The sequence below is a fragment of the Drosophila busckii genome, chromosome 2R (genome assembly GCF_011750605.1).
Source record: "Drosophila busckii strain San Diego stock center, stock number 13000-0081.31 chromosome 2R, ASM1175060v1, whole genome shotgun sequence".
Taxonomy (NCBI): Eukaryota; Metazoa; Arthropoda; class Insecta; order Diptera; family Drosophilidae; genus Drosophila; species Drosophila busckii.
In genome coordinates this window covers 3370453-3395485 of record NC_046605.1, presented here as the reverse complement: position 1 = coordinate 3395485, position 25033 = coordinate 3370453, and the positions used below count along the sequence as shown (strand labels likewise).

At 39.8% G+C, this 25033-nt stretch overlaps 9 protein-coding genes across 18 annotated transcripts in view; 5 read left to right on the top strand and 4 right to left on the bottom strand.

Moving 5' to 3' along the window:
* Positions 1 to 17: 17 nt before the first annotated feature.
* On the bottom strand, positions 18 to 2219 carry LOC108596508 (ribonucleoside-diphosphate reductase subunit M2). 2 transcript variants are annotated; one of them, XM_017982349.1, is made up of 4 exons: positions 2205 to 2219; positions 1916 to 2072; positions 1551 to 1769; positions 18 to 1275 (listed from the first exon to the last, which is right to left on the bottom strand). In XM_017982349.1, exons 2-4 carry the CDS (start codon positions 1979 to 1981, stop codon positions 394 to 396), a joined length of 1167 nt encoding a protein of 388 aa, XP_017837838.1. In that variant the 5' UTR covers positions 1982 to 2072; positions 2205 to 2219; the 3' UTR covers positions 18 to 393. The 2 variants fall into 2 exon arrangements, with proteins under 2 accessions (XP_017837838.1, XP_017837837.1); XM_017982348.1 differs by lacking the exon at positions 2205 to 2219 and having other exon boundaries at positions 1916 to 2102.
* A 71-nt stretch (positions 2220 to 2290) lies between these two features.
* LOC108596511 (RNA-binding protein 48) lies at positions 2291 to 3001 on the top strand. The gene is made up of 2 exons (XM_017982352.1): positions 2291 to 2600; positions 2653 to 3001. Exons 1-2 carry the CDS (start codon positions 2363 to 2365, stop codon positions 2910 to 2912), a joined length of 498 nt encoding a protein of 165 aa, XP_017837841.1. The 5' UTR covers positions 2291 to 2362; the 3' UTR covers positions 2913 to 3001.
* LOC108596509 (presenilins-associated rhomboid-like protein, mitochondrial) lies at positions 2914 to 4472 on the bottom strand. Of its 2 annotated transcripts, XM_017982350.1 has the most exons (6): positions 4354 to 4472; positions 4051 to 4276; positions 3699 to 3993; positions 3419 to 3639; positions 3150 to 3349; positions 2914 to 3091 (listed from the first exon to the last, which is right to left on the bottom strand). In XM_017982350.1, exons 1-6 carry the CDS (start codon positions 4398 to 4400, stop codon positions 3001 to 3003), a joined length of 1080 nt encoding a protein of 359 aa, XP_017837839.1. In that variant the 5' UTR covers positions 4401 to 4472; the 3' UTR covers positions 2914 to 3000. The 2 variants fall into 2 exon arrangements, with proteins under 2 accessions (XP_017837839.1, XP_017837840.1); XM_017982351.1 differs by lacking the exon at positions 4354 to 4472 and having other exon boundaries at positions 3699 to 3988; positions 4051 to 4141.
* A 19-nt stretch (positions 4473 to 4491) lies between these two features.
* LOC108596507 (ataxin-10) lies at positions 4492 to 6276 on the top strand. Its single transcript, XM_017982347.1, has 3 exons — positions 4492 to 4595; positions 4653 to 5748; positions 5802 to 6276. The coding sequence occupies exons 1-3, from the start codon at positions 4575 to 4577 to the stop codon at positions 5966 to 5968; spliced, it is 1284 nt and encodes a 427-aa protein (XP_017837836.1). The 5' UTR covers positions 4492 to 4574; the 3' UTR covers positions 5969 to 6276.
* A 418-nt stretch (positions 6277 to 6694) lies between these two features.
* Positions 6695 to 10799, top strand: LOC108595077. 3 transcript variants are annotated; one of them, XM_017980224.1, is made up of 5 exons: positions 6695 to 7034; positions 9043 to 9348; positions 9401 to 10156; positions 10202 to 10457; positions 10521 to 10799. In XM_017980224.1, the coding sequence occupies exons 2-5, from the start codon at positions 9168 to 9170 to the stop codon at positions 10672 to 10674; spliced, it is 1347 nt and encodes a 448-aa protein (XP_017835713.1). In that variant the 5' UTR covers positions 6695 to 7034; positions 9043 to 9167; the 3' UTR covers positions 10675 to 10799. The 3 variants fall into 3 exon arrangements, with proteins under 3 accessions (XP_017835713.1, XP_017835714.1, XP_017835715.1); XM_017980225.1 differs by having other exon boundaries at positions 9040 to 9348; XM_017980226.1 differs by having other exon boundaries at positions 6697 to 7034; positions 10223 to 10457; positions 10521 to 10797.
* Positions 10800 to 10979: 180 nt separating this feature from the next.
* LOC108597759 (tRNA N(3)-methylcytidine methyltransferase METTL6) lies at positions 10980 to 11900 on the top strand. Its single transcript, XM_017984470.1, has one exon. It carries the CDS (start codon positions 11000 to 11002, stop codon positions 11831 to 11833), a length of 834 nt encoding a protein of 277 aa, XP_017839959.1. The 5' UTR covers positions 10980 to 10999; the 3' UTR covers positions 11834 to 11900.
* A 50-nt stretch (positions 11901 to 11950) lies between these two features.
* On the bottom strand, positions 11951 to 14476 carry LOC108597758 (hyccin). Its single transcript, XM_033293260.1, has 3 exons — positions 14444 to 14476; positions 13734 to 14368; positions 11951 to 13678 (listed from the first exon to the last, which is right to left on the bottom strand). The coding sequence occupies exons 1-3, from the start codon at positions 14474 to 14476 to the stop codon at positions 12661 to 12663; spliced, it is 1686 nt and encodes a 561-aa protein (XP_033149151.1). The 3' UTR covers positions 11951 to 12660.
* Positions 14477 to 14792: 316 nt separating this feature from the next.
* LOC108596191 (actin, cytoplasmic A3a) lies at positions 14793 to 16357 on the top strand. The gene is made up of 2 exons (XM_017981705.1): positions 14793 to 14898; positions 14971 to 16357. The coding sequence occupies exon 2, from the start codon at positions 14991 to 14993 to the stop codon at positions 16119 to 16121; it is 1131 nt and encodes a 376-aa protein (XP_017837194.1). The 5' UTR covers positions 14793 to 14898; positions 14971 to 14990; the 3' UTR covers positions 16122 to 16357.
* Positions 16358 to 18803: 2446 nt separating this feature from the next.
* The window catches only part of LOC108596956 (tyrosine-protein kinase Src42A), a 34025-nt gene continuing 27795 nt past the window's right edge, over positions 18804 to 25033 (bottom strand). For 2 of the 6 annotated variants that reach the window (XM_017983200.1, XM_017983197.1), the window contains 9 exons: positions 21984 to 22105; positions 21838 to 21922; positions 21701 to 21779; positions 21437 to 21463; positions 20442 to 20610; positions 20220 to 20378; positions 19907 to 20084; positions 19681 to 19847; positions 18804 to 19620 (listed from right to left, as the gene is read on the bottom strand). In XM_017983200.1, coding sequence (XP_017838689.1) covers positions 19412 to 19620; positions 19681 to 19847; positions 19907 to 20084; positions 20220 to 20378; positions 20442 to 20610; positions 21437 to 21463; positions 21701 to 21779; positions 21838 to 21922; positions 21984 to 22105 — 1195 coding nt within the window. In that variant the 3' untranslated portion in view covers positions 18804 to 19411. The remainder of the gene's footprint in view (positions 19621 to 19680; positions 19848 to 19906; positions 20085 to 20219; positions 20379 to 20441; positions 20611 to 21436; positions 21464 to 21700; positions 21780 to 21837; positions 21923 to 21983; positions 22106 to 25033) is intronic. The other 4 variants (XM_017983201.1, XM_017983199.1, XM_017983198.1 and 1 more) reach the window with 3 other exon arrangements.

Below are 25033 nucleotides of genomic sequence, written 5' to 3'. Positions count from 1 at the left end.
ATTAATCGTTTTAAAATATTATTAGCAACCCTAATTCAAACATAATTTTATCTTTTGTTTACTTTCATATAAGCTTAAAACACATGGTAGTCCCACCATCATTGTGAAATTGTTTACGTGGTATATTAAAAATTTATTTTAAATGTTATGTACAATGATAATTTAGAATAAATGCGCATGTATAGTATACGATTAGAATGTTTTCTTTTTTGGAAGTCAAGTGAGCGTGGTTAAAATTTTTATAAAAGTTTTGTATACAATATTAAGCATGAATAAAAATGAATTTTTGTGATAAAGTTGAACTTAAAAACTAAAGTTGATTAAGGAATATTACAATTACTTAGTTAACATCTGAACCCTGCAGTTGTCAGTGTAGAGCAAAAATTATTCTTGTTAAAAATCTGCATCTAATGTAAACACATTATCCAGACGATTCGAGGTGACACCCATGCGTTGATACTCGCCCACTTTCTTCTCAAAGAAGTTAGTTTTTCCGTCCAACGAAATCATTTCCATGAATGTCAATGGATTCTTTGTATTATAGATTTTTCCCACACCAAGCTCCACCAGCAGGCGATCAGCCACGAACTCAATGTACTCTGACATCAGAGCGCAGTTCATGCCAATCAAGTTAACTGGCAGAGCATCTGTGAGGAACTCCTGTTCAATCTTGACAGCATCCTCAATAATTGCAATGATGCGCTCACGGCTGGGACGTTGCACCAAATGGCGGAACATCAACACGGCAAAGTCACAGTGCAAGCCCTCATCGCGCGAGATTAGCTCATTGGAGAAGGTCAAGCCAGGCATGAGGCCACGCTTCTTTAGCCAGAAAATGGAGGCGAAGCTGCCGCTAAAGAAAATGCCCTCAACGGCGGCGAAGGCAATAATCCGCTCGCCAAAGTTGGCAGCCTTGGAGGATATCCATGATAATGCCCAGTCAGCCTTGCGCTTCACAGCCGGCATTGTTTCAATTGCATTGAACAGATAGTCACGCTGTTGGGGATCACGGACATACGTATCAATGAGCACACTATACATCTCCGAGTGGACATTCTCCATCGCAATCTGGAATCCATAAAAGCAGCGTGCCTCTGTTATCTGCACTTCTTGACTAAAGCGCTCAACCAGGTTCTCATTGACAATGCCATCAGAGGCTGCGAAAAATGCCAACACATGTGAAATAAAGTGACGCTCATTGTCTGTAAGACGTTCCCAGTCAGTCATGTCCTTAGACAGATCCACTTCTTCCACAGTCCAAAATGAGGCTTCGGCCTATAGACAATTAATTTGAAAAGGTATGATGAAATTGCAGCCGAATCAAGTTTATATATGTATCTACTTATGTATTAGTGCCCCATTTTAATTGTTTGCAAATATTATTGTTGTTCTTGTTGTTGGTTTATCATGAAATTGACTAATGCGCAATCGGACACGTTTGCTGCGTGACCACTTTTGCCGCCAGACCATTTTCCCGCCTTAAATTTACACACACACACAAGCACTTGTTTGGATATGTGTGTGTGTGTTTGCTTTGCTTTATCGCTTACCTTCTTGTACATCTGCCAAATATCATGATATTGTATGGGAAAAATGACAAAACGACGCGGATTCTCTCTTAAAAGTGGCTCCAGCGAGGGATCAAAATGAGCTCCAGCCTTGTCCATGACGCCTTGTCCAGTTTTGTTGTCGGTATCTTTGTCCTCAGTGGTAATAGACATTTTGCGAACGTTGTTGGTGTTCTCCGTCAAAACTTTCTTGCTGGGACTCTGTGAACAAAAAAAAACCCAATTTACTTATTAATAGCCCAGCAAGTGCATTGTGTAACTAAGCTAATGCGGAAATTTCCATTCTCATGCATCATACATCCAAATGTGCACATAAATAATATATTATATGCGAGTAAATCACTTACCTTAAGCGAGAATTTCTCCAGATTGTCTGTAATGTTTTCCTTGCCGGCAATTTGATTTTGAGCCATATTGTTGCAGTTTATCTTTTTCACTAATTGTTGAAATACAAGTACAAATACAAGATCAAGTGCACAATGTTACGTTCTATACGCTACGAGTCTGTAAAGGGAAATGATAATCAAAAGAGTACAGTGACCGCTTTATAAACCAGGCGCGAAACTATTATTTTTCCCGCCTGTTGCAGACAGCTGCTTTCTAGGGCTACTAAACTATCGATGTTTCTAAAATTACCCAATGAATCGATGTTTTTATATTGATGTTAAAATCATCGGTTGATTTTGAAAATGATCGATGTATCATACTTGCTTGCACAACGCTCTGGCAACGCTCAGAAGTTTGTTTATGTTCTTTTTGTGTACTTTCTTAATTGCGAGGAAAAATGTAACAAGATGGAGTCAACGCCGGAAGAACATCACAAGCGTTTGGAATATTGCACTACTAGACCTGAATATCGCCAGGGTCGTGAATTGAAAGCAGTAAAGGTTTATACAGTGGCCTCCGAATCCCGGCACTTGTTGATCTTTGGCGTGCCCAAGGTGAATCTGCAATCCAACATAAAAAGCAAGCTGCAAGCATTTGGTAAGCTGTTATGCTGCACATGTGTAACCAGTGAAATGGCCAAAAAAAGTAAGCTTAACGTCACCATAAAACTTCCAAATAATATTAAATTCTTTGCCAGTGGAATTAGAGGCCTTTACCGATGTCTTTGCCGTTCAGTTTGAACGTTTGGAACAAGCGCGATTTGCTAAACGAAAACTAGATGCTAGCCAATTCTATGGCGGTATACTACACATCTCATATGCCCCAGAAAGAGAGACGCATGCAGAGCTGAGAGAAAAATTCTTGATAAGACGCAACGAGATTGATTTTCGCCTGCGATGTAACCGAAAGGAGCAGACGCCGCCAGCTATAAAGAAGACTAAAGCTTTAAACAATTGATGGTGGCGTTTTATTTGAACCTAACTCATGATAACCAGCCAGCCTCTGGGGATCTACGTTTGCAACATAACACAATTGATAACTTCTGTTATTTGTGTTTCGTTCGGCGCAGTTCGTGATAATAATTCAGCAAACTGATGCGTTTTGCCCACAATTGTGCGCCATAGTGTGCCCAGAATCTGTAAGCAAGGATCACTTGAAGAACACTTTTTAGTCAATGGAAAAATAGGAACTTACATGCCAAACATGGCGCCGCCTAAATGAGCCGCATGATCAAAGAACTTCCAGCCCATTACGCAGCCTGCAAAATCGATGCCCATGATGACTTTGATGGCCGCACCCGCTGAGAATGTAACAGCGGGTAGAAACAATATACTTAATTGTGTGTCTGGATACTGTGCACAAACATACGCCAGGACTGTCATTATAGCTCCAGACTGCAATGAACATAATCATGCATTTATCTAGAAATAAAAATGATTTGTTTTGTTTTCGGGGGTACTTACGGCACCCAGCGACATGCCAGCTTGCCTCGTGCCTGCTTTGTAGAGCACGCTCATTAAGCTGGAAAAGACTCCAGCACTCAGATACACAGCCATGAACTGCTCCTTGCCCAGTGAGAGAACCGCAGCATTGGAGAAGCTGTGCAGCACGTACATATTGGCAAATATGTGCATTAGAGAGTAGTGACTAAATGTGGAAAGAAACATGGGCCAGCAAACGATGCCTGCAAAGCGAAGCCAATGATTAACAATAAACCAATGGCCAGTTTGGTTGTATGCTTACGTGCAGCGGGATTCGATGTGAAATATGAAAGCATGGTGTTGCGCATGGACGGCACACGCCACAAAGCAAATGCCAGCAGATTACAAACCAGTATAGGTGCAAATGTCTTATCACCCGGCGTCAGTGAGTCCCAAAAACGTCGTATGTCCTGTTTTAGATGCCCCCAAGTGTCGCGATCTGCAAGTGTACGATTCTGCCAAAATCCAAAACGCGCCTGCTTTGCTTTACTCAATATCATACTGCGTGTGTTTTCGTACTCCATTATTGTTGCACCAGCGAAACATCCAATGCTGAACTAAACAAAACTCAAATACAGATCAATTGCATCACACAGATTAAGGCGTTTACTTACTGCACCAGTAAAGACGACTGCCTTGATTATATTGCGTGGTGGGACAGAGCCACCGCCTGCTTCTGTTATGGGCTCACCGACTAGAGGTTTTATATTGCTGTTGCGTGTTCTGTGACCATGAAAGTGACGCACCGGTGGCCGTTGCAGCTGCCACCATGATGGCTTTGTACTTAAACTGTGTCGACTGGGCTGGAGTTTCCAACAGCCATTGGCATGAAATCTGTAACTATATTGGAAGGCAGCAGATATAGGCATTATGTGGGACCTAGAAGCTTTGCCGGCTCTTGCAATGTGCTTACTTACGTCACTTGAGTTGCCCAGCGTTGACATAATGCACGATTAATAAGCATAATAATACGTAAATCAAGAATTTTGCATCAAATGTAAATGTTGTGTTATTTAAATGATTGAGAAAAGTAAAAGCAAAGTTTTCATTATTTACACAGGTATTTTATAGTGACTCTGGGGTAATCAGCGATAGATCTACCGCAGCGATAGTAAAATATCGAGTTTCTATCGACGAAATGGCACATGTGCAACAGCCGGTAAATATTTTGATTTCTTTTTTGTTAAATAAAACCATAAACAAAATTATATTATAGGAACAGCAAACAAGTGAAGCTTTACAGCAGCTAAAAGGATTAGATATAAATAAAGATGAATCGGAAATTGCAGCGATTTTGAAAAGCCTACGCCTGTTGCTCACACAAAGCGCCGCCAGTCAACAAACTTTGGCACACAATGCGGAGTTTGCGGAATTGCTGCAAGCACTTGTGTTTAATGCGTCTATGAGAACTGAAAAGCGCCTGCTGCACACGCTAGCGCTGCAGGTGTTTGCCAACAGTGTGGTAAACAATGCCAACACCCAACAGATTATTTGGACTAATTATGGAGAAAAGATTGCAGAACAGGTGTATGCTGCTCCACTGGGCAGTTCCAACAATGTGTTGCTTATGATAGTGTACAATATTTACCTGGGCCTAGGCACAAGCATCATCAGTGAGCAGTTTGTGTTCCATAGCTGTGTGCGTCTGTGGCAAGCGGTAATTGAGGCTCGCTCGGATTACAACTTTGAGTATCTGCATTTTATGCTGGAGCTGTACATAGTGCAGCAAGCACGTTCCTGCATAGTCTGCTATCAGCGTCTGACAGCTGTGGAAGAACGCATAGCCTTTCTGGACTATGTGGCGCATTATCTGCGCGAAAACAGTCCCAATGGTGAGCTGAATGCGCTGCTATTGAAACATTTCGCTAAGGAGTTCAAAATGAAATCGGATTGCATGCTACGCGAGACGCTGCAGCTGCGGCATGAGCTGCATCCACGTGAAGTGCATACATTGCTGCGTATTATAGCCAGCGCCAGCGGCTCTGAGCAGTATGCTCGTTACTATGTTGAGGATCAGTCGCTCTTTATTAATGTTAGCAGTCTGCTGCGCTGTGTAGTTGCTGCTGGCAAGGAGAGTGGCACTAGCGCTGCCTGCTGTGTGGATGCACCAATGACCAAGCTGGAGCATGTGGCGCTAAACTCCAATATTGATGCAGACTATGAGCAGAAGGTTTCATATGAGCTCAAGACGCTGCTAGTGCGTTGCACGGCAAACCTGATCTATGAGAATGCAGCAAATCGTGGCTATTGCTTGGATACACAGCTGCTGCCCACGCTGCTGGAATGCACAGTTATGGATGCGCGTAATCCATGTGAGTGTAAACTGTATATTTTAACACAAAAGACTTATATTTTTTGCTTATAGTAATGCGCGAGTGGAGCATCTTGGCTATACGCAATGCCTGCATCAACTGCCCGGAAGCGCAACAAGTGATTGCTGGTCTCACCATGCAGGGTGCTGCGCCAAATGATATACTAAGCGAACTGAATCTGGACATGGGCGCATTACGCATCACAGATAAAAAGCAATAGCTAAATAGAAATAACGAGGGAGACTGTGTGAGCCAAAAGCCATAACAAGTGGTCAGCTACGACGTCATATGCTTGGCACGACCATTTCGCTGAATGATGCGCTAATGGTATGCCAAAAGATCTAACAATATTCACAAACTCGTTGTCAACTTTTAATAGCCGCAAATCGCAGACGCCAGCGGAGGCAGCTCTATGCGCTGGCATGCGGCAACGACTGCCTGTTGGACTGGCATAGCATGTAGTGTACCATATACATATATATGTAAATTGTATATATAAATAGCTGCCCGTGGCTGTGTAGCATTAAAAAAGAGCTCTGCCTAAATTCATCTATGTTTTTTTCTTCTAAATTTACGCACTGGCCGAGAGTTGTTGCCATTTAATGGCGTAATTAAAGTTAAAACGATGACGCAGTGAATCGCGACAATTTGCAGTCGCTTGCTGCAGGTGGCTGGCATGGCGTATACGTTATTTTTATACCCACCCCAACTCTGGCGCGCCTATATACATAAACATTTTTATGCTTTATATACTACTACACGCGTGTATGTAGCACGCCGCAATTATGTTTATGTTGCGAGCCATTTTTACGCTCACAAATCAGCGCCCGCCGGCTAAGCAACAATGGGGCAGGCAGGCTGGCAAGCAGTCACTGCCGCTTGTCTTTGGCTTTGCCTTTGTTTTTCTTGTATATAGCTGACTGCCTGGCTGACTGACTGCGTGCCTGCTCGTAATAGTCAGTCAGTCTATGCTTGTGCTCTGCAACAGGCGAGCCACAATTTTGGGCAGCGCGCGCGTTTGGGCGAACTGATCTCTCGTTTGATTCTCGCGTGATTTTATTGTGTGTGCATTGTTTGATTTTTATCGTGTAGCATTCGTGCCGCCGTCTGCTTGTCTTATTGGCACTTGCACTTTTTTTTGATACATTGGCGTTTATAGCTTATCGTTTTGGTTTATAGTGGTTAAACTATTGGCGAGTGTGCTCATCAAGATTTCCACTTAAACAAATATACTTTTAACAATACTACGTAAACTACAACTTGCTGCCAGATCGAGCGCTTTAATGGTAAACATTGTTGCAATCGGCCCAACTATAAAGTGCACTTATATAATCATAAATCTTAAATTGGCAGTTATGTGTGGCACGAGCATTCTTCTTGCCACAAGCTCAACTGTCTGTGCGTGTGTGTGTGTGTGTGTGTGTGTATTTGTTCTGCTTAAAAATATGCTATAATAAAAATAAATATAATGTATGCATAATTTATTTATTTAGCGCACACATTCCTCAGTGTTTTTAATATATATAGATATATTTACAACTGTCTAAAATTTATATATTTTGGCTTTGAGAAGTGTCAATATGTGCGCTGCCCCAAAAACAAATAAATATATTGAAGACAAAGCGCTGTGTTTGAGAAATTAACGTTTGTCATATTACCTCGAGCTAACTGTACGTCTTAGTCTAAAAATACTAAAGAAATTGTAGACAAATTTATTTTGTTTAAAACAAATGGCAAGTGTACGCGTTAAATGCGTAAAGTGAAAGAAAATAAAAATGAAAAAACACACAAAGGAGACGCGCATAAATCAATGCGCGTGTAATAAGCACAAAGAACTTTCGCTCACACTCTCTCCCACACACACTCACTCACTCTCACTCTCTTGGCTAAGATCATTTACCATCTGACTGACGCCACTTCAAACTGCAGCTTGCAAATGTTTATTTTTTATAAATATAAATAGCCCAGCAACAAAGTATAGCAAGCTTTTCATTATTTGTCGCATTTCATTTGAAATAGAAATATTGTTATGCGTTGGACTTTGGGGCTGCTGCTAATGAAAGGCAATGAATTAAGCCAAATTAATTTTCTTATTTTGTTTGTTGGGTTTTCCCCCGTGCAGCCAACAAAGCGACATAAAGCGCCAACAATAATTGCCCAGCAGCATTTTTGCATGCGAGTCAAAAAGCATTAAAAGAACATTTTTGAATACAGTGATAGCTCGCTAGATAAAAAAAAAACTAAAATTCACTAAGGAGGACTTGGCTTGGCATCTGCACAGCTTGAACGCTGATCGTTGACTGAACGCTCACAGTAGTCAGCAGCTTCGACTAAGCTGAGAGCCTTGCTTACATGCAAGAGCAATAGAGAGTGAGCGCTAACTGCGTGTGCTCACTGTATTTAGTTGACATAATGCGACGCAAAAACAAAGCAACTCAAGTCGTGTGCACAGACATAATAAAATACTACTTAAATATGTAATATATGTATATGTAAATATTATATTTTATACGTTGTGTACTTAGCTGACAACCAGGATGGCCATTTTGCACGCATGCCGTACCAGTCACTGCACCCCCTACTCTGAGCTAGTTGTCGCCCACGTAAATGCGGCTAAAATATTTGCAAGATTTTTATTTCAAATAAAATGTTTTGAAAACTCAAAAATTATTTGCAAGCATTAACATTATTATAATGTTGCCATATAATATATGGCAATTCCTCAGAGGTTTTATGAATGCCTCAACTAATTTGCTTAATTTCTGTCAGAAACGTGGCATACGTTTACGTTTATATATACACTATATACAGCTAGGTAATAATACGCTCTATGCGTTGCCAAAGCGACAATGCCAAGAATAACATGTAAATAAATAAATTCTCCAAATCAGCAGTAGCAGCAGCATAATTAATGACGGCTGGCAGACAAATGTGCATAAAATATGTTGTTTTAAATATTGAGCCTGGCAAACTAAAAATAGCCGCACGCAAGACGTAAAATTCACACACAATCTAAATAAATAAAAACTGAGCAACAAAAAAAAAACACAGCGCTAAATGAAAATCGCACAAATTGCGCTCAGAAAAAAACACCTGCTGAATTATAATTATGACGACGATGAGTACAAACACACACACACACGCACACACACATACATGTGTTTATAGTTGTGTGGTTCGCTTTGAAATATGTTTAGCATTGCGTATACGCAATGTGACTCCAAATTGCTTTTAGTGCTTTGCACTGCAAATTAATTAAATTTTTTTCTGCTCTTACTTTTCTTTAACAAGCAGGAACGTGTGCTGCCCGTGTCCCATGTGCGTGTGGATTTCCCAGCGGCAACGTTCAGCGAGCGCAAACAGTGGCCAATCCACAGCCAAGTACAAAAGCTGAGCCCATAAACACTGCACTGTGAATTATGATACGTGACGTCTCCACCTCCACCATAGGCCGCGATGAGGCGCGCCGACCGCTGATGGAAGCTTATATGTTTCAGCGTCGTGTGCTGCTTGGCTGCAGCATATTAATGGTTGTCTCCTTGATTGTTTGGATATTGGCCATTTCCACTGACCATTGGATTATTATAGCTGGCGGTCCAGGTACGCAGCTAAGCAAGCTTCACTTTGCTCGCTACTCACACATTCTCTTTAGGCATCTTTATACCAGAGTCGCGTCGCTTTTTTATGTCCTCGCATTCGGGCTTGTGGCGTCATTGTCGTCATACCATTGTGCCCAATGCCTTGCCCAATGCGCAGGTAGTGCGTAATTTTAGCTCCATGTCCTACACCTCACAGTCCTTTATCAACGATGCCAAGCGCAATCTCTCGCACATGGATTTTATCAAACAGTTTGCGCAGGAAAAACTCGATGGTTCGCCGAATTTTACTGAAGCGGCGCGACGTCGCATGTTTGCGCACTGGGCACGCGGTGAGGAGGAGGAGTTCCAAACGTTTCGCAGCGCCTTTTACAAGCTGGTCATGTCCACGGACGCAAATCAGCGCGAGTTCAATGCTACCGCTCTAAGACCCATACCCATTGATCCTCTGGATGTGGCGGGCATTATACAACGTCGCACCTTTGGCTCGGCACTGCAGCAGGTCAAGTATAATAACACCTTGTCATATTATGTTATCCCGGAGGTGGCGCAGCAGTCTATATTTAGCGATTGGACAAGTTACCCACTCGTGGTGCGGCTACTCTTTTCCTATATACGCGACATAGGCATACCCGCCTTTGTGCTCAACGAGGAGCGTGTTATACTCATATTAGTGCCACCGCTGCCGCCCAAAAAGGGTGGACAGACTTCACACTATAGCTATATACCCTACTCGCGTTGCAAGTACATTGACATGTTTCCCAACTCGCATACGTTGCGCAATGAGCCTGGCTTTGATGATGAGCTAATGGGTAGGTACTTTGTCTTTATATCTGCTCGCAGTTTGTAATTGGTAGTGGCTTGGTACCCTCTTGCAGATTACATACGCACGCAGGCATCCTTTGCCTGCATTACGCTCTTCGTCATGAGTTTGGGAGCGGTGTTCTCCTTCTATACGTTCATGAATCCGCGCTATATGTTCAAGCGCCTTGCTGGTGGCATACACTTGGTAGCTGCCTCCACAGCGCTGGTGGTGCTGCAGGTGCTCTTCTCGTCCATTGACTACACCAAGGATCATTTGTTCTATGCCTACCCGGATGGCGCGGAACTAACGTGAGTATTTTACAAAAGCAAACTCACCTGATAATAAACAATTTTTTATCTCTTTTGGCGCAGCTATGGCTATGGCGTCTATTTGGCCTGGTTTACGTTTGTCGACAACATTATGTGCGGTGTCATGTTCCTCTGGTACTCCGGCAAGAAAAAGGGTGCCAAGGCGCCAAATGATGAGCTTGCCATGGCCGATGAGCCCACCATAATGGGCAGATAATGTCGCAATGACCAAAAGTAATCAAAGCAATGTCTTCATGGTTCATTTCAAAACAATTTTGTTATTTGTTATACTCTTAATTTTAATGCTTGTGTATATTTAATTTGTTTTGCTTCATCAACTAAAGATCAGCACAATAAAGAGATTATTTTTGTTTAAATGGCGCCAAAACATTCAATGCTGGAAAATGTTTAACAATTCAGCGCAGTTTAACAGCAGCATAACATTTTATACCATTTTAACAGTCGGCAATAGCAAAACAGCTGTTTTACTAAAAATGTAAACATTTACTAAATTGTAAATAAAGCACGCGGTTAATATTAAAATGGAGCCTGATATTATAACTGCGAATACTAAGGAGCTTTCGGAAGACGAAAAGGATAAGCTGCAGGAGCAGAACAAGCGCATGGTGTCTGAGTTCAAAGCAAAACAGCTGGAAATTGATGCACAGCGGCATTGGGACTTGTTTTACAAACGCAACGAAACACGTTTCTTTAAGGATCGGCATTGGACAACGCGTGAGTTCCAAGAGCTGCTAGGCACAGCGCAAGGAGAAAAACGCTCGCTCTTGGAGGTTGGCTGCGGTGTTGGCAACTTAGTATATCCACTGCTGGAGGAACAGCTGAAGGAAGAACGCCAAGAAGGCTTTTATTTCTATGCCTGCGACTTTTCACCACGTGCCGTTGAGTTCGTACGCGCCAATGAGCTCTACGATACTAAGCACATCACAGCGTTTCAATGCGATATAACAACGCAACAGGTGCACGAGCATATAGCAGAGAACAGTCTAGATGTTTGTACTATGATATTTGTGCTGTCAGCTATACATCCAGACAAGTTTTCCCAGGTGCTGCAGAATCTGTGGAAATTGCTAAAGCCAGGTGGCATAGTGCTCTTCAGAGATTATGGACTGTATGATATGGCACAATTGCGCTTCAAGCCAGGACATAAAATTGCAGAGAATCTCTATATGCGTCAGGATGGCACACGCAGCTACTACTTTGAGCAGGAGCAGCTAGCGCAGCTGTTTAGCAGCCAGGGATTCCAGGTGCTGAACAATAACTATGTGCATCGACGCACACTCAATTTAAAGGAAGGCATCGATGTGCCACGCATCTTTCTACAGGGCAAGTTTAGCAAGCCGTTGGATGAATCATAGAATTTTGTATTTATGTGTGTATAATATACATTAAGTTTAATTTTAGTAATTATAACATTTTGGTTTAAGTCAACGTTCAATAACCATTTTGTATATATATATATATGTATTAGGCTTACGTATATATAGTGTATATATGTATGTATATGTATTGTATATATATGTTGCAATTGCTCAACATTTAGTAACGCCAACAAGTTGACCAAGAAAAATAAAGACAAGTAAATTCAATATGAAATTCATTAAGTTCTGCACCTGACTATATATATACAGTACAATCCTGATAATCTGCAGCATTATGTTTGTCAGAAAGCCGTTAAATTCCATTAATTGCAAAAAGTATATAGCAAATCTGAATTGGAAAAGATTACATAGTATTCGGAGTTACAATGGAACGTGATTTCAAGGCCTAAATTATCGAGACTTTACTGTATATATATTTGTTTGTTTTTAGTTTTAAGATATATTTTAGCTTTTATGTGAGTGTGGGACTTTAAACACTTAAATCTAAACAAGTTACATATTAGTAATGTACAATTTACCAACAATTAGAATACAATACGAACAACTAAGTGTGACAATCAAAAATTTAACAAATTTAAATATTTTTAAGTATTACTGCGGTACAATTAATTATACACTTTACAGTTCAAAGAGCGCCAGCCAGCCAACGATAATGTCTTGGGGCCTGAGCTCTCAAAATTTTCAACTTTGTTCATCAGTTAATACCCAAAACGGTAACGTGCGAATGTAATTATGTTAATAAATATGTATATACTTGAATTTTGGCTAATTGGTTTATGCATATTGAACTCGGAATGCCACGCCTATTCCAGGCCATGTTCAGCGTTCAGTTTTGCGCCATTGCTATTGCTGTGCGCCAATTCCACGCTGGAATCAAAGCTTTTGGTCAGCATATCGCTGCTGGTAATGGTGGAAGCCGTATTGCTATGCAGCGAGGTCGGCACAGCCCCAGCCGCATGCCCCGCATGACCATCATTCATGTCACTATCAATGCTGAAGCTATTGCTGCCATTCTCATTGATCAGCGACAGCGTCTGCATGGGCAATAGCTCGCTGGGCTGCACGTCTGTAACAGCATCGTATGTCTTGGACTTGCTCACTGCCAATGGATTCTTCTCGTACTCTTGTACTGCATCTGTGGTCTGGGATTGCAGCTGCAGCAGCGAATTGCGTTGCGTATGTTTATCGAATTTACGCTGCGGTGGTTTTGGTGGCTCCTTGTCCTTTTCTTTTTCCTTCTCCTTATCTTTGTCCTTGGACTTTTTGAAGCCCGCAATAAGCGCCTTGTGTGCCTGCGCTTTGATGCCCTCCATACTGGGTCTTATTATGGAAGTTCGCGTGCCGCTGCTTTCTTTAGTTGATGGCGATTCCTTGCTACCCGGCTCCGCCTCCTCTGTGACGCTGGCCAGCTGCTGCGGCGCCTGTGGCATCGTGAGATCCTGCACTTGTATGGGTATATCATCGGGTAACTTTTTCGTGCGGAATGATGCATTTGTAATCATGGATTTAGAAACTGAAGTCGTGACAGTTGTTGTGGCTGGTGTTAGCGCCACGCTTAGGCCCATGGGACCATCATTTGGTTGACCCGATGGATTCGCATGCAGCGAGTTTCTTATTGCATTTGTAACCAATATGAGTTCCGTATACATTTCGTAGGTGGCACGATTGTGAATATCCTCCAGCGTCTGTATGGCAACTGTGCCATAGCCATTGAACATGGCATAGTATATTGCATGCACCAGTTCTATTAAAAATGAGGCAGAGAGCGGTATTCTGGGTGAAGAGGGCTTGGGAAAAGTAGCGCCCGTTGCTGGATCAGAGCTATAAATAAAACGTGCATTAGCTTAAGTAGCAGTAGATACTGGTCGCAACTTACCCGTAGCTCATGCGATGTCCATGCCCAGATTTGGTGGTAAAGCCTTGATTGACTAGCTGCGATGTAACGCGGCACAGGTGGAGTAGCGATGATTTTTGCGTCAGACTCACTTCCTGGTTGTAGCAGAAGAGCAGAGCAGTCATTATGCGCATACGATTTTGAGCATTAATGGATTCAATGCGCAAATGTGGACCCCACTTGACTTCGCGATTGCAATTCTCCTCCCATCGCCGCAGATCGGTCATGGGCAAATTTTTTAGTTCATGGTACACGGACATTTGCGCCAGTATGGGCATGCGAAATGCTAACACTTTTTGGCCACCATCATCGGTGGACACCTCACCGTTATAAATGCATATGAGCAGCGTTTCAACGCCTCGCGACGCTTTTTTGTCGCCCGCGGATACCGCATGCAGGTACGTGTATATTAACACAGGTAGGAATTGTAATGGAAACTTGTGTAACGTCACCTCGGGAGCACGATAAAAGGCCAACAACTGCTGACAAATGTCATGAACCAGATCTTCGTTACGCTGCCTGTCATTCAATATTGTGAAGATGGCCTCGGCGATTTCTGGATCTGTTTCGTGCTCCACAACAAATGCCTCCGACTCGGCTGGCTGGCGGCGTGCGCGCTGCTATCCGCAGCCGTCCTTTCACCAATTCGGCCATTATTATGTATTAATAGTGCCTAATTAAATTCGCTATACTTTTGCTCCTAATCTTTTTGTCCAGGGCTGCATACGGAACTAATTCCTGAACTTCAGTGTGACCGGATGGCACAATTTTCTTTTGCCTTAACGATGGTTATTCGTTAATTTAAAAAAAGCGCCATTTATAAATTTAAGCGCGAGGCGAATTATTAGATATAACCGTAAACAAATTGCCCAAGCTATCTTGCATACCCGCCAATTTAAAAATGCGTTAGTGCTCGGATGATACTTGATTATCTAAAGCGCCGTTAACTGGTATTTTTGACTAGTATTTTATCTTTTTGCATATTTCTGCTTCCACAAATTTACCCCGAATTGACGAGTTCTCCGTATATATAACAGTAGAAAAAGTAGGCGTCGGTTTAATTGTGAAGCGTCAGTCATTGTGCAAAGTTCGTGCAGCGCTAAATTCAGTGAATTCTGATATTCGTCTCTTTATATTTCCTTAAAAGGTAATGTCGTGCGCGTAGTGGTGGTGTTAACGATTTTAGTGTAACAATTGTGTGTCTTTTTTCCACTTGCAGAAACTTAATCAATCAACAAAATGTGTGACGAAGAGGTTGCTGCTTTGGTTGTCGATAACGGCTCTGGCATGTGCAAAGCCGGCTTTGCTGGTGATGACGCACCACGTGCAGTTTTCCCCTCGATTGTGGGTCGCCCCCGTCATCAGGGTGTGATGGTTGGCATGGGCCAGAAGGACTCCTATGTCGGTGATGAGGCACAGTCCAAGCGTGGTATCCTGACCCTCAAGTATCCCATTGAGCACGGTATTGTGACAAACTGGGATGATATGGAGAAAATCTGGCACCACACCTTCTACAATGAGCTGCGTGTGGCTCCTGAGGAGCACCCAGTGCTGCTGACTGAAGCCCCCCTGAACCCCAAGGCTAATCGCGAAAAGATGACTCAGATCATGTTTGAGACATTCAACACCCCCGCCATGTACGTGGCTATCCAGGCTGTGCTCTCTCTGTACGCCTCTGGCCGTACCACCGGTATTGTGCTCGACTCTGGTGATGGTGTGTCCCACACTGTGCCCATCTATGAGGGTTATGCTCTGCCCCATGCCATCCTCCGTCTGGATTTGGCTGGTCGCGATTTGACCGACTATCTGATGAAGATCTTGACCGAGCGTGGCTACTCTTTCACCACCACTGCTGAGCGTGAAATCGTGCGTGACATCAAGGAGAAACTGTGCTATGTTGCTCTGGACTTTGAGCAGGAGATGGCCACCGCTGCATCCAGCTCCTCGTTGGAGAAGTCCTATGAGCTTCCCGACGGACAGGTCATCACCATTGGCAATGAGCGTTTCCGTTGCCCCGAGGCTCTGTTCCAGCCCTCATTCTTGGGCATGGAAGCCAGCGGCATTCATGAGACCACTTTCATGTCCATCATGAAGTGCGATGTGGATATCCGTAAGGATCTGTATGCCAACACTGTGCTGTCCGGTGGCACCACTATGTACCCAGGCATTGCTGACCGCATGCAGAAGGAGATCACTGCCCTGGCTCCATCCACCATGAAGATTAAGATTGTTGCACCACCAGAGCGCAAATACTCCGTCTGGATCGGTGGCTCCATTCTTGCCTCTCTGTCCACATTCCAACAGATGTGGATCTCCAAGCAGGAATACGATGAGTCTGGCCCATCCATTGTTCACCGTAAATGCTTCTAAGCAGCTAGCACTTAAGCTGGGCGTGGCTCTGTCTGTGTTACGCCTCATAACCACATTATTTATAACAACAACAACAAGAACATCTAAGAGTGCGAGGGTTGGTGGCATAAACAGAGTACACATAAAGTGGACTAACTTAATTTTTTTTAAAGCAAGCAAACAATTTTATACTTATTACAAACATAAGCAAATTGTCCATGTCGTGTACTAAACAATTGAAATTTATAAAGTCCTTACGCACATTGGTATTATGTAAAAGTATTCATATTTGGCATTGAAACGTAAAACATTCCTAATTTAAAATACTTATGTATTAAACATACACAAAAAGTAAATTTATTAAATATACTATATAAAACATACATATTTGTAACCGCTTTAAAAACTGAAATAAAAAAGCGCTGAAGAACTGAAAAGTAGATACAAAGAAAAAAAAAATCATGATAGTTTTCTTATGGACTGACTGTATTGCTTTTTCTTTATATAATTGCAATGAGTAAGCTATAGATATGCATTTGTCATTGGAACAAACACTCATGGGGCGATAAGACGTCTATATATAAAGTATGCAAGTATGCGTGCATATATGACTGACTGTTAAGGCACAGTGTGGTTTGATTATTTTTTTTTTACCAAAAATAAACATACTCATTTCGCAGGAAGTATTGATAAACAGCCGTTTTTATATGTACAACTGTGTGTGTGTTTATGTTTTTATGGCGCACACACATGCGGGGTGTGTGATTTTTTCGCCTTATCACTGACCACGCCTCTTAGCCGGCATTTACAAGTTGATCGATTGCAAGAGGCGGCATTTGCGATAACAGCTGTAGCAGCAAGTCTGTTATTACCTTATAAGGCAATGTTGTGCTATCAGCACATAGCAAAACATATGTGTGCATGTATGTGTGTGTGTGTCTGAGTGTGTGTGTGCGTCTGAGCTTGTACATTCATACTAGCTTGCCCGAATTAATCAACAGACTGCAAATCGAAAACAAAGGCGCACGCTTTGCTTCACTGACTCAGGCCAGCAAAATGTTTGAAATTGAAATTGAAATTGTATGGGATATCAAGTGGCATTGTGTGTGACTGTTTTTTTTTTGTATTTTGTTTGTTTGTCTGAGCCGTTTCTGGCTAGCCGGGCAGCCTATTTAGGGGGTGCCAGCAGCATAGACACACACACACACACATACACCAATGTCAAGGGGAAGCGCCGCACTATGAGGCATTTGGCCACTTTTCTTTCTACATTTATCAAAATTGTTTTTTGATGAAATAGTGTGTAATACGTGGTCAATAAATTGATTGATAAGAAAGCCAATAGAGCTGTTAAAGCCCAAGGGCTTTAATGACATCAGCATTAAAGTAAGAAATAGCTTATTAATTTAAGAAATCTGACTAAACTCTATAGTTTCTTTAGAATTAATATATGAAAAGTGTAATCATACTATTAAATTGTTGTCAACCTAATGTTGATTATTCATGTTAAGATTAGTAAGTTAGTTAGTTAATGTGATTCATATTCTATACATAAATTGTATGTAAATCAATTTAGAAATTTTGGGTTTTTTTTTTCAGTAGTAGTGGCCATTGACTCCATAGTGCCCAACTCCACAGACAAAACATTTACAAACACACTCAAACTACTAAACTACATTTTAGGCAGGGCTTACAAATGCGTTTGTTTTCGAAAATAAATAGAAAAACCAAACTCGATTTGACCAAATACATAAACGACAATTGACCACATTTAAAGGCAATGTTTATATATCCACACACCCATATTTAGTAGTTATTTTGTCTTTTATGCACATAAAAAGTTTAAAAAGCAAACGCAATTTATTTTTAAAAAATACATATGTATATGCTTTATTATATCATCATATTTGCGCATTGTCATTTACAATTTTATAAATACTTTTTGTTTTATATTTATGTTTATAGCATTATTTATTGCAATCGTTATACATTGTAATATATTTTCTTCTTTTTATGCTTACATAAACTTTTTCATGTTCTCTAATTACAAATGCTGTTGTTGCTTTTTGTTTTTGTTTTTTCTTTGAAGTGCTATTAAAAAGATTATACGTATATTTCACATTAAATGTATTTGGAAATGCATTTCTAATATTTTGATTACACATTATAGCTTGTGAACTTTTATATATTTATATACGTTTATGTATTGTGCATATTTGAAGCAAACATTTAATTGAAAAGATACTAATTGTATTATTTATTTGATTTGTATATGAAATCATACTAAGTTTAGTATTATAAAATCAGCCTTCGATTGATGCTTGCTAGTTTTAGTTGTACGTAGTATATAAACATTTAGATTTAGTTAAGCAATATTGCACAGTGTGGCTAAAATAAATGAAAATGAAGCAGCGCAAAAAATAAACAAATACTCACCAAACAAAAAAATGCCAAAATAAAATATGAAGCAACAAAATAATATATGCAATGTTTTGTTTTTTTTTTTTTTGTATAATTTATGTTGATAAATTTTATTTTTAAAGTTTTGCTCTAAATGTACATGGATTCGTTCGTATGTGTGTGATTGTTTGTGTTTTTATACTTTTTAAATATAAAATTTAATGCATTTAAAATTACAATTAAAATGTATAACATTAATAATTATGAATTTTAATTTTATTGCATTGCAGTACTTGCTCTAGCATTTGTGTGTGTGTTGTTGTTGCTTTTTATATTAATAGATTTTTTGTTTTTTTAAGATAAAGCATATATATGTCGTTGATTATGTTTTGAGATGTAAGTGTGTTTGTGTGTGTGTGTTGAATATAAGACACGTAATGTTTTAACTAAAATCATAAATATTGTGTTTAATTGCTATGAACTAAAATGATATATAGATAAATTTTATAGACGCTACATAAATGTTGACTTTATGCATTTTTATATTTGAATATATATGTATGTATGCATTGACGCGACTTATATACTAGTAAATCTGCCTGCTTAGCTTAAACACTAATAACATGTAATTCTTATGCTTTACACACACATATTTTTTGCATTTGTTTAAGAAAAGAACAAACTGTGCAAAACACAAAAAATTGTAAACGTAAGTAACTAAATAAGAATTGTCCGTGGTGTGCTGGAGGAGTGACGTGTGTTGTGGGGGATGGTGGTGGGGATTGGGTGGTGGCTCATGCTTCAGTTTTATGATAAATGCTTTGCTCCGCCAGCTGCTTATGGCGCTTGCTGCTGCAGTTGTTAATGTTGTTGCTGCTGCTGCTGCTGCTGGCGGGCGCATGCAGCATTTATCAGTAAGCCTGCGCCTCCTTATAGTCACTCTGATCGGATGTGTAAAAGTCTTCAAGCTTCCATTGCAGCGTCTCAAATGTGGGTCTACGCATGGGATCCTTGTGCCAGCACTCTAACATTATTTCATACAAACGCTGCTCACAATTTGGTGGCATGGGCATGCGATAGCCATGCTCGACTTGCGTTAATACTTCAGCATTGGTCATGCCTAACAAAACAGTTAAGAATGATTAATAAAATAAAGTAAAAGCAAAAGCTGACAGTATACCTGGATATGGTATGCGGCCATAGGTAACCAGTTCGGTGAGTAAAATGCCAAAGCTCCAAACATCCGACTTAATAGAGAATTTACTATAATTTGCCGCCTCGGGCGCAGTCCATTTAATGGGGAAACGCGCACCCACACGTGCCTCATACTCATCCTCCTTGATAAGTCTGTAAGCAAATACAATTAATATAATATATAAATTTTGTTGGGAATTCATTTGACCCACCTTGCCAAACCGAAATCAGCTATCTTGACTACATTGCCATCGCCCACGAGCACATTGCGCGCTGCCAAATCTCTGTGAATGTAGTTCTGTGACTCCAAATAGGCCATGCCAGCGGCTATTTGTGCAGCCATATCAATCAATGTTTGCATTTTGAGGCTACGTCCCTTGCCTGCAATAGCTACAAGTAATTAAAAAAAAAGACAAATATGCACAATCAGCAAATGGCAAATGACAAATTTGTAAGCGCATTCAGTGTTAATGCTTAAGCGTTAAATATATGTTTGTGATGCTTGTGTGTGTGTGTGCTCTCTACCTTGCAGGTATTCCAACAAGGAGCCGTGCTTCATTAGCTCTGTGATAATATAAATGGGCTCCTCAACAGTGCAGACAGCATAGAGTTGTATGAGCTTGGTGTGACGCAGTTTCTTCATGATTTGTGCCTCCGCCAAAAAGTCTTTGGGATCCATTGTGCCTGCAGAAGCGATACAAAACGTTAATTAAATACTTTAAATGAAATTATGAGCATGACACTTACCTGACTTAAGCGTTTTGATGGCCACAGGCGTTGTATTGTTCCAGAGACCCTCCCATACATCGCCAAACTGTCCGGAGCCCAGTTTGCGCACAAACTTCAGTGAGGTTCTATCGATTTCCCATTGATCGCGTGTACGATGCGATAGGCCCTCAGTCACAGGTTTCTCAATCTAATGCGCAAATAAATAGCAAAATATTAGTGGCGCTTAAACTTGTTGTGCATAATAAAATTTAATTTTAAATGAGTGTGCCAATTGAGCAATGGAATGTGGTGAAAGACATTTAGTTATTGTCTTGCTTACTGTTAACATAATTTTGGTGTGTGTTTGGTGTGTTTAAAAAGTTGCTAAGAGGTTGTACAATTTGCAAAGTCAAAGTGCAAGCGTTCAATGAATAATTATTACAGCAAATATATCAAATGAGCATTGAAGAAACCTGCGCACAGCTTGAGGTGTGACTGTCTACTGTGCTCGCTGTTTAATAAGCAATGCCTTAGTGTAGATCCTTGACCACAATGCAGATCAAGCGCTCAGCATGGAGCTTAAGAAAGCAAGAGAGAGGTAGAGAGAGCAAGCGAGGGAGTGAGCAATTTAAGAGAGAAAATTTTTTAAGCAAAGTTGAATGGAAATTCCTATTGCTAGACAATTCTAATTTGCAAGCAACTGACTCATAAACAATTTGAAAGTGTATAATATTTTGCTTAAATATTTAGCATGCCCTTCAGACAGCAGCAACACGCTATATTTAATTTCATATTCTATATAAGTATATTAAACTCAAATCTTTGCTATAATTAGTTGCTTTGCATATATATTTGAAAGCTTGCACTTTGTACTTTGCGTTGGGTGTTTGAAGTGCTTGGTATTAAAAATGGATATGCTTGAACAATTTGGCGTGGTTAACACACACACACACACACACACACACACACATACACGTATACACACGCACACATTGAACTTAACATGTTTTAGTTAGTTACTAAATAAATCGTACCTCAAAAATACCCGAAAATGAATTTGTCTTTTTATTTGTTAGTATTTATTATTTTGTTTGTCGTAATTTAAATAATTTCGTTAGTATATTAAATAAAGATAAACACATTATTATTATTTGTGAATTGCAAAAAAGTTAGTATGCAAACAAATGAAAATATAATAATGTAATGTTGATGTCGTTGTTAATGCGCGTTAAGGTGCGTTTCAAATTAAAATATAAAAATGAATTGGCGACAAAGTTATCGATATATCGATAGCATACCTGTACACAAGGTTTGCAAAGATTAACGCAGAGGCCATCAGAGTCCTTGGAATAGTGCTCCACTAGCTCTTGCAGCGTTCTGTTTTGTACAAATTTATTAATAAATATATTAAGTGTATTTTTAATAAAAAACTCACCTGAATGTTGTGCGTCTGGCAATGAAGAAGCCACCCTCATCCAATTGTCTAATGCGATAGTGCTTAACTGTATCACCATCGCGCACTGCAAATTCAATAGCGCATTAAATAATGTTTATAGCTCAACATTAATAATAAACACTCACCTGATAGAGAGTAATCGTTGTGACGACTCTCGGAATCACGTATTAAAAATGCACCGTGCTCATTCTCTGGCAGTAACAGTTTTTTCTCAGCCTCAATGCGTTTGATTTTGCGGAAGTACCAGCTGTAAAAAATATAAAGGAAATTGTTATTAGCTTAATTGTTGCATAGAGTAAACAAAATGAAAATGCATAAATTGTAGAAATTTATTAAGGAACTGCTGCTAAGCGAGGTTGCAGTGTTTTATTTTTTTGTTGAGCACGTTCACTTAACACCCACTGTAAGCACATTATATATATTTTATGCGTTGTTTAATTTATTGAGCCTTACTTTTGCTGTTTTGATTGCAAATTATGAGCACATAAATGTCAAGCTAGGCTTATTTTATTTATAATGCAGCTTCCGAAATTGCAGAAGAAGGGAAATTGCTCATAACTAAGCTTTAACTATTAATAATTACAAAATTTTAATAACAAATAGGCATAAACAGTGCAATTAACGCATGAAAAAATTATGCATAAATTATTGATAAGTAAAGCTGAGCACAAACGACTTTTTGAGACTTTATAAAGACTGACATTAGCATAACGCTGCAATTTGTACATATTATATATAGTTTATAGTATCAATTATATCTCTAAAGCTAAAGCTGCTCATAACCGACTTTTTGATAGTGTGTACATATAAATATGACTACATTAATTTAGTTTCTACACTAAATGAAGCATAAATTTAATTTTTGACACAGCTCTATTATTATAAGCTATATAATGAGACGCTGTACAAAATAATAACAAAGGTCTATTCAGCTACAACTCTATTGGAACTTTGTACATTTTTATTTTTGGCATTAGTCACATTTCTTTTAATAAACTATTAGACCTTTGTGCATTTTTTCGTTTATGCTCTATGCTCTATTAGCCCTTTATACATGTTTTTCTACAGCGTCTAAGCAATTGCTTATGCATATAGATTACTCTCTTATAACTTCAACTGTGCGTCTCTCTTGCTCTCCAGTTCGTCTGGCATTAACATTGACCTTAATAAGCGCTTTAACTGCATTTCTTTTTGTTTGCTGTTTTGCTATCACTGTTTTGTCAGCTTTTATTTGGCTTTTGGCTGTTGCTTTTGGGCAACTGTTGTTACAATTAAAGCGTGTAAAGCGTGTTTGCTTATATAACAGTTTAAAGCTCTGCTGACAATAGCAACAAATATTACACAAATCAATGTAAGCATTTGCATAAATTTATAAACTCAGCCTAGTCTTTTATGTGGGTTATATGTGTCTATTGTCTAAGCATATTTTATGCGCTGTTGCGTTAAAAGGAAAACTCATCAGCGGGCCAAACATTTTCCGGCATGACACAAAAAACTTTTCATTTCAATGCAAACAAAAAAGTGAAAATAAAAGCAAAAAACTGCGCAGGATTTTCAACACTTGAGCCACAGCCGCTTGCTATTTGCATAAAGCTCAGAGCTCAGTCTATCTGCATCTCTATTTATATGCAAACTCTTATTGTCTGCACGTTTTTGTTTTCAATGCAATTGCAGGCGCTGTTCATTGCCACGCGTGTTTACTGTTGTTGTTGGCAAGACAGGATGCTGCGCTGGCTGTTGGCCAGTTCTATTGAATTTCACTTTGCTGCAACGAGTTAGCCTAGAGGCATTTAGTTAGCTGGAATTCACACACACACATGCAATCTGATTGTGCAAAAACCATTTAAAGCTATTATTAAAAGAACTTGCTAGCAAAAAAAAGAAGAAAAAAATGCAACAGCAACTTAAATGCAACTGCAACTCTAAACTTGGCTCTCTGGCACTTTTAATTGGCTGTCTGCTTGTGTTTCAAATGGGCAGGGCGGCCAACAAGCTCAACAAGCTGCTGCTCACTTGACTGTTTGTTGTCCATTTGTTGCTTGTTGGCCTGGCCCGTTGCCTGCTTTGCCTGGTTGTCATCAACAAACGGTTGTGTGACCATCAACAGATTTCTTTGCGCAACAAAGTTGCCAAGCAATTTGCAAGTCATACAGACAGGCAGAGAGGGAGACGTGCAGACAGACGCAGCCAGGATGCCCAAGAGCTTGCTGGAGGCGGCTCAAGTGCATATAATTGATTGATTGCATATGCGCGCCGCTTCAACCGGAGGCAGCAAACACGTGTCTATTATAGCATTAAGTGCTTTTATTAGTTGCCATTAAATTAAGCAATGCTGCTTGGGTTTATTTATAGTAACCACAATTTTATTCCATTATCTATTAATGCTCTTCGGGCACTTGACGCGCATTATAACAGACCAGACTCTTAATTATTAATTTCTTTTATTTATTTCAAAAATTACTAACTGAACAGCCAGGCAGATCTAATTGGCTGCAACAAATGTTTGTTAATTTATTTTTTTTAATTGTAGCCTAGAATTAAATTGCAACAAAGGCCTTCAGGCTTTGTTTTTTGCTATTCTAATTTCTTATTTTTAATTTGTTTGTTAATTTCATAGCCTCTTATGTTGTTTGGGTAGACCTCTGCGAGGAGTTGGTTTGGAATGGGAATATTAAGGGTGGAAGATGATTATAATAATCATTTGAAATTAATTCAAATAAGTATATAAAACTAAATCTTTTATGTTTTAAAGCTAAAGAAAATGTTTTAAGCCTTAAGCATATAAGAAATAGAAGCAAATTGCATGAAGTTTAAAATATTTAGCTTTGAATTTTAAATTCTTTTAAGTAAATCTTTTCATTTGCCGACTGTTCATAGTCGAGCATTAAGCGAATTATTTTAAATGTATAATCCTAAGTATTGATCCTTAGTCTTAGTTCTCTGCCTTCACCTTCAGTTACATTATTTATGCTTAATTTTCTGCCTGCTTTAAGCTCTGCCTGCTTTAAGCTTTAACGCTGTTGCTTACCTATATCTATATCAATTTATTGTCTACTGATTGCAGACTCTGCTGCAAGGACTAACATGAAAAATTGTAACTAGAATCGGCATAGTATTATTTATAGCGACTAAACTGTGTTTGTGTGTGTGGGGCTTGCAACCATAAAAGCCAAAA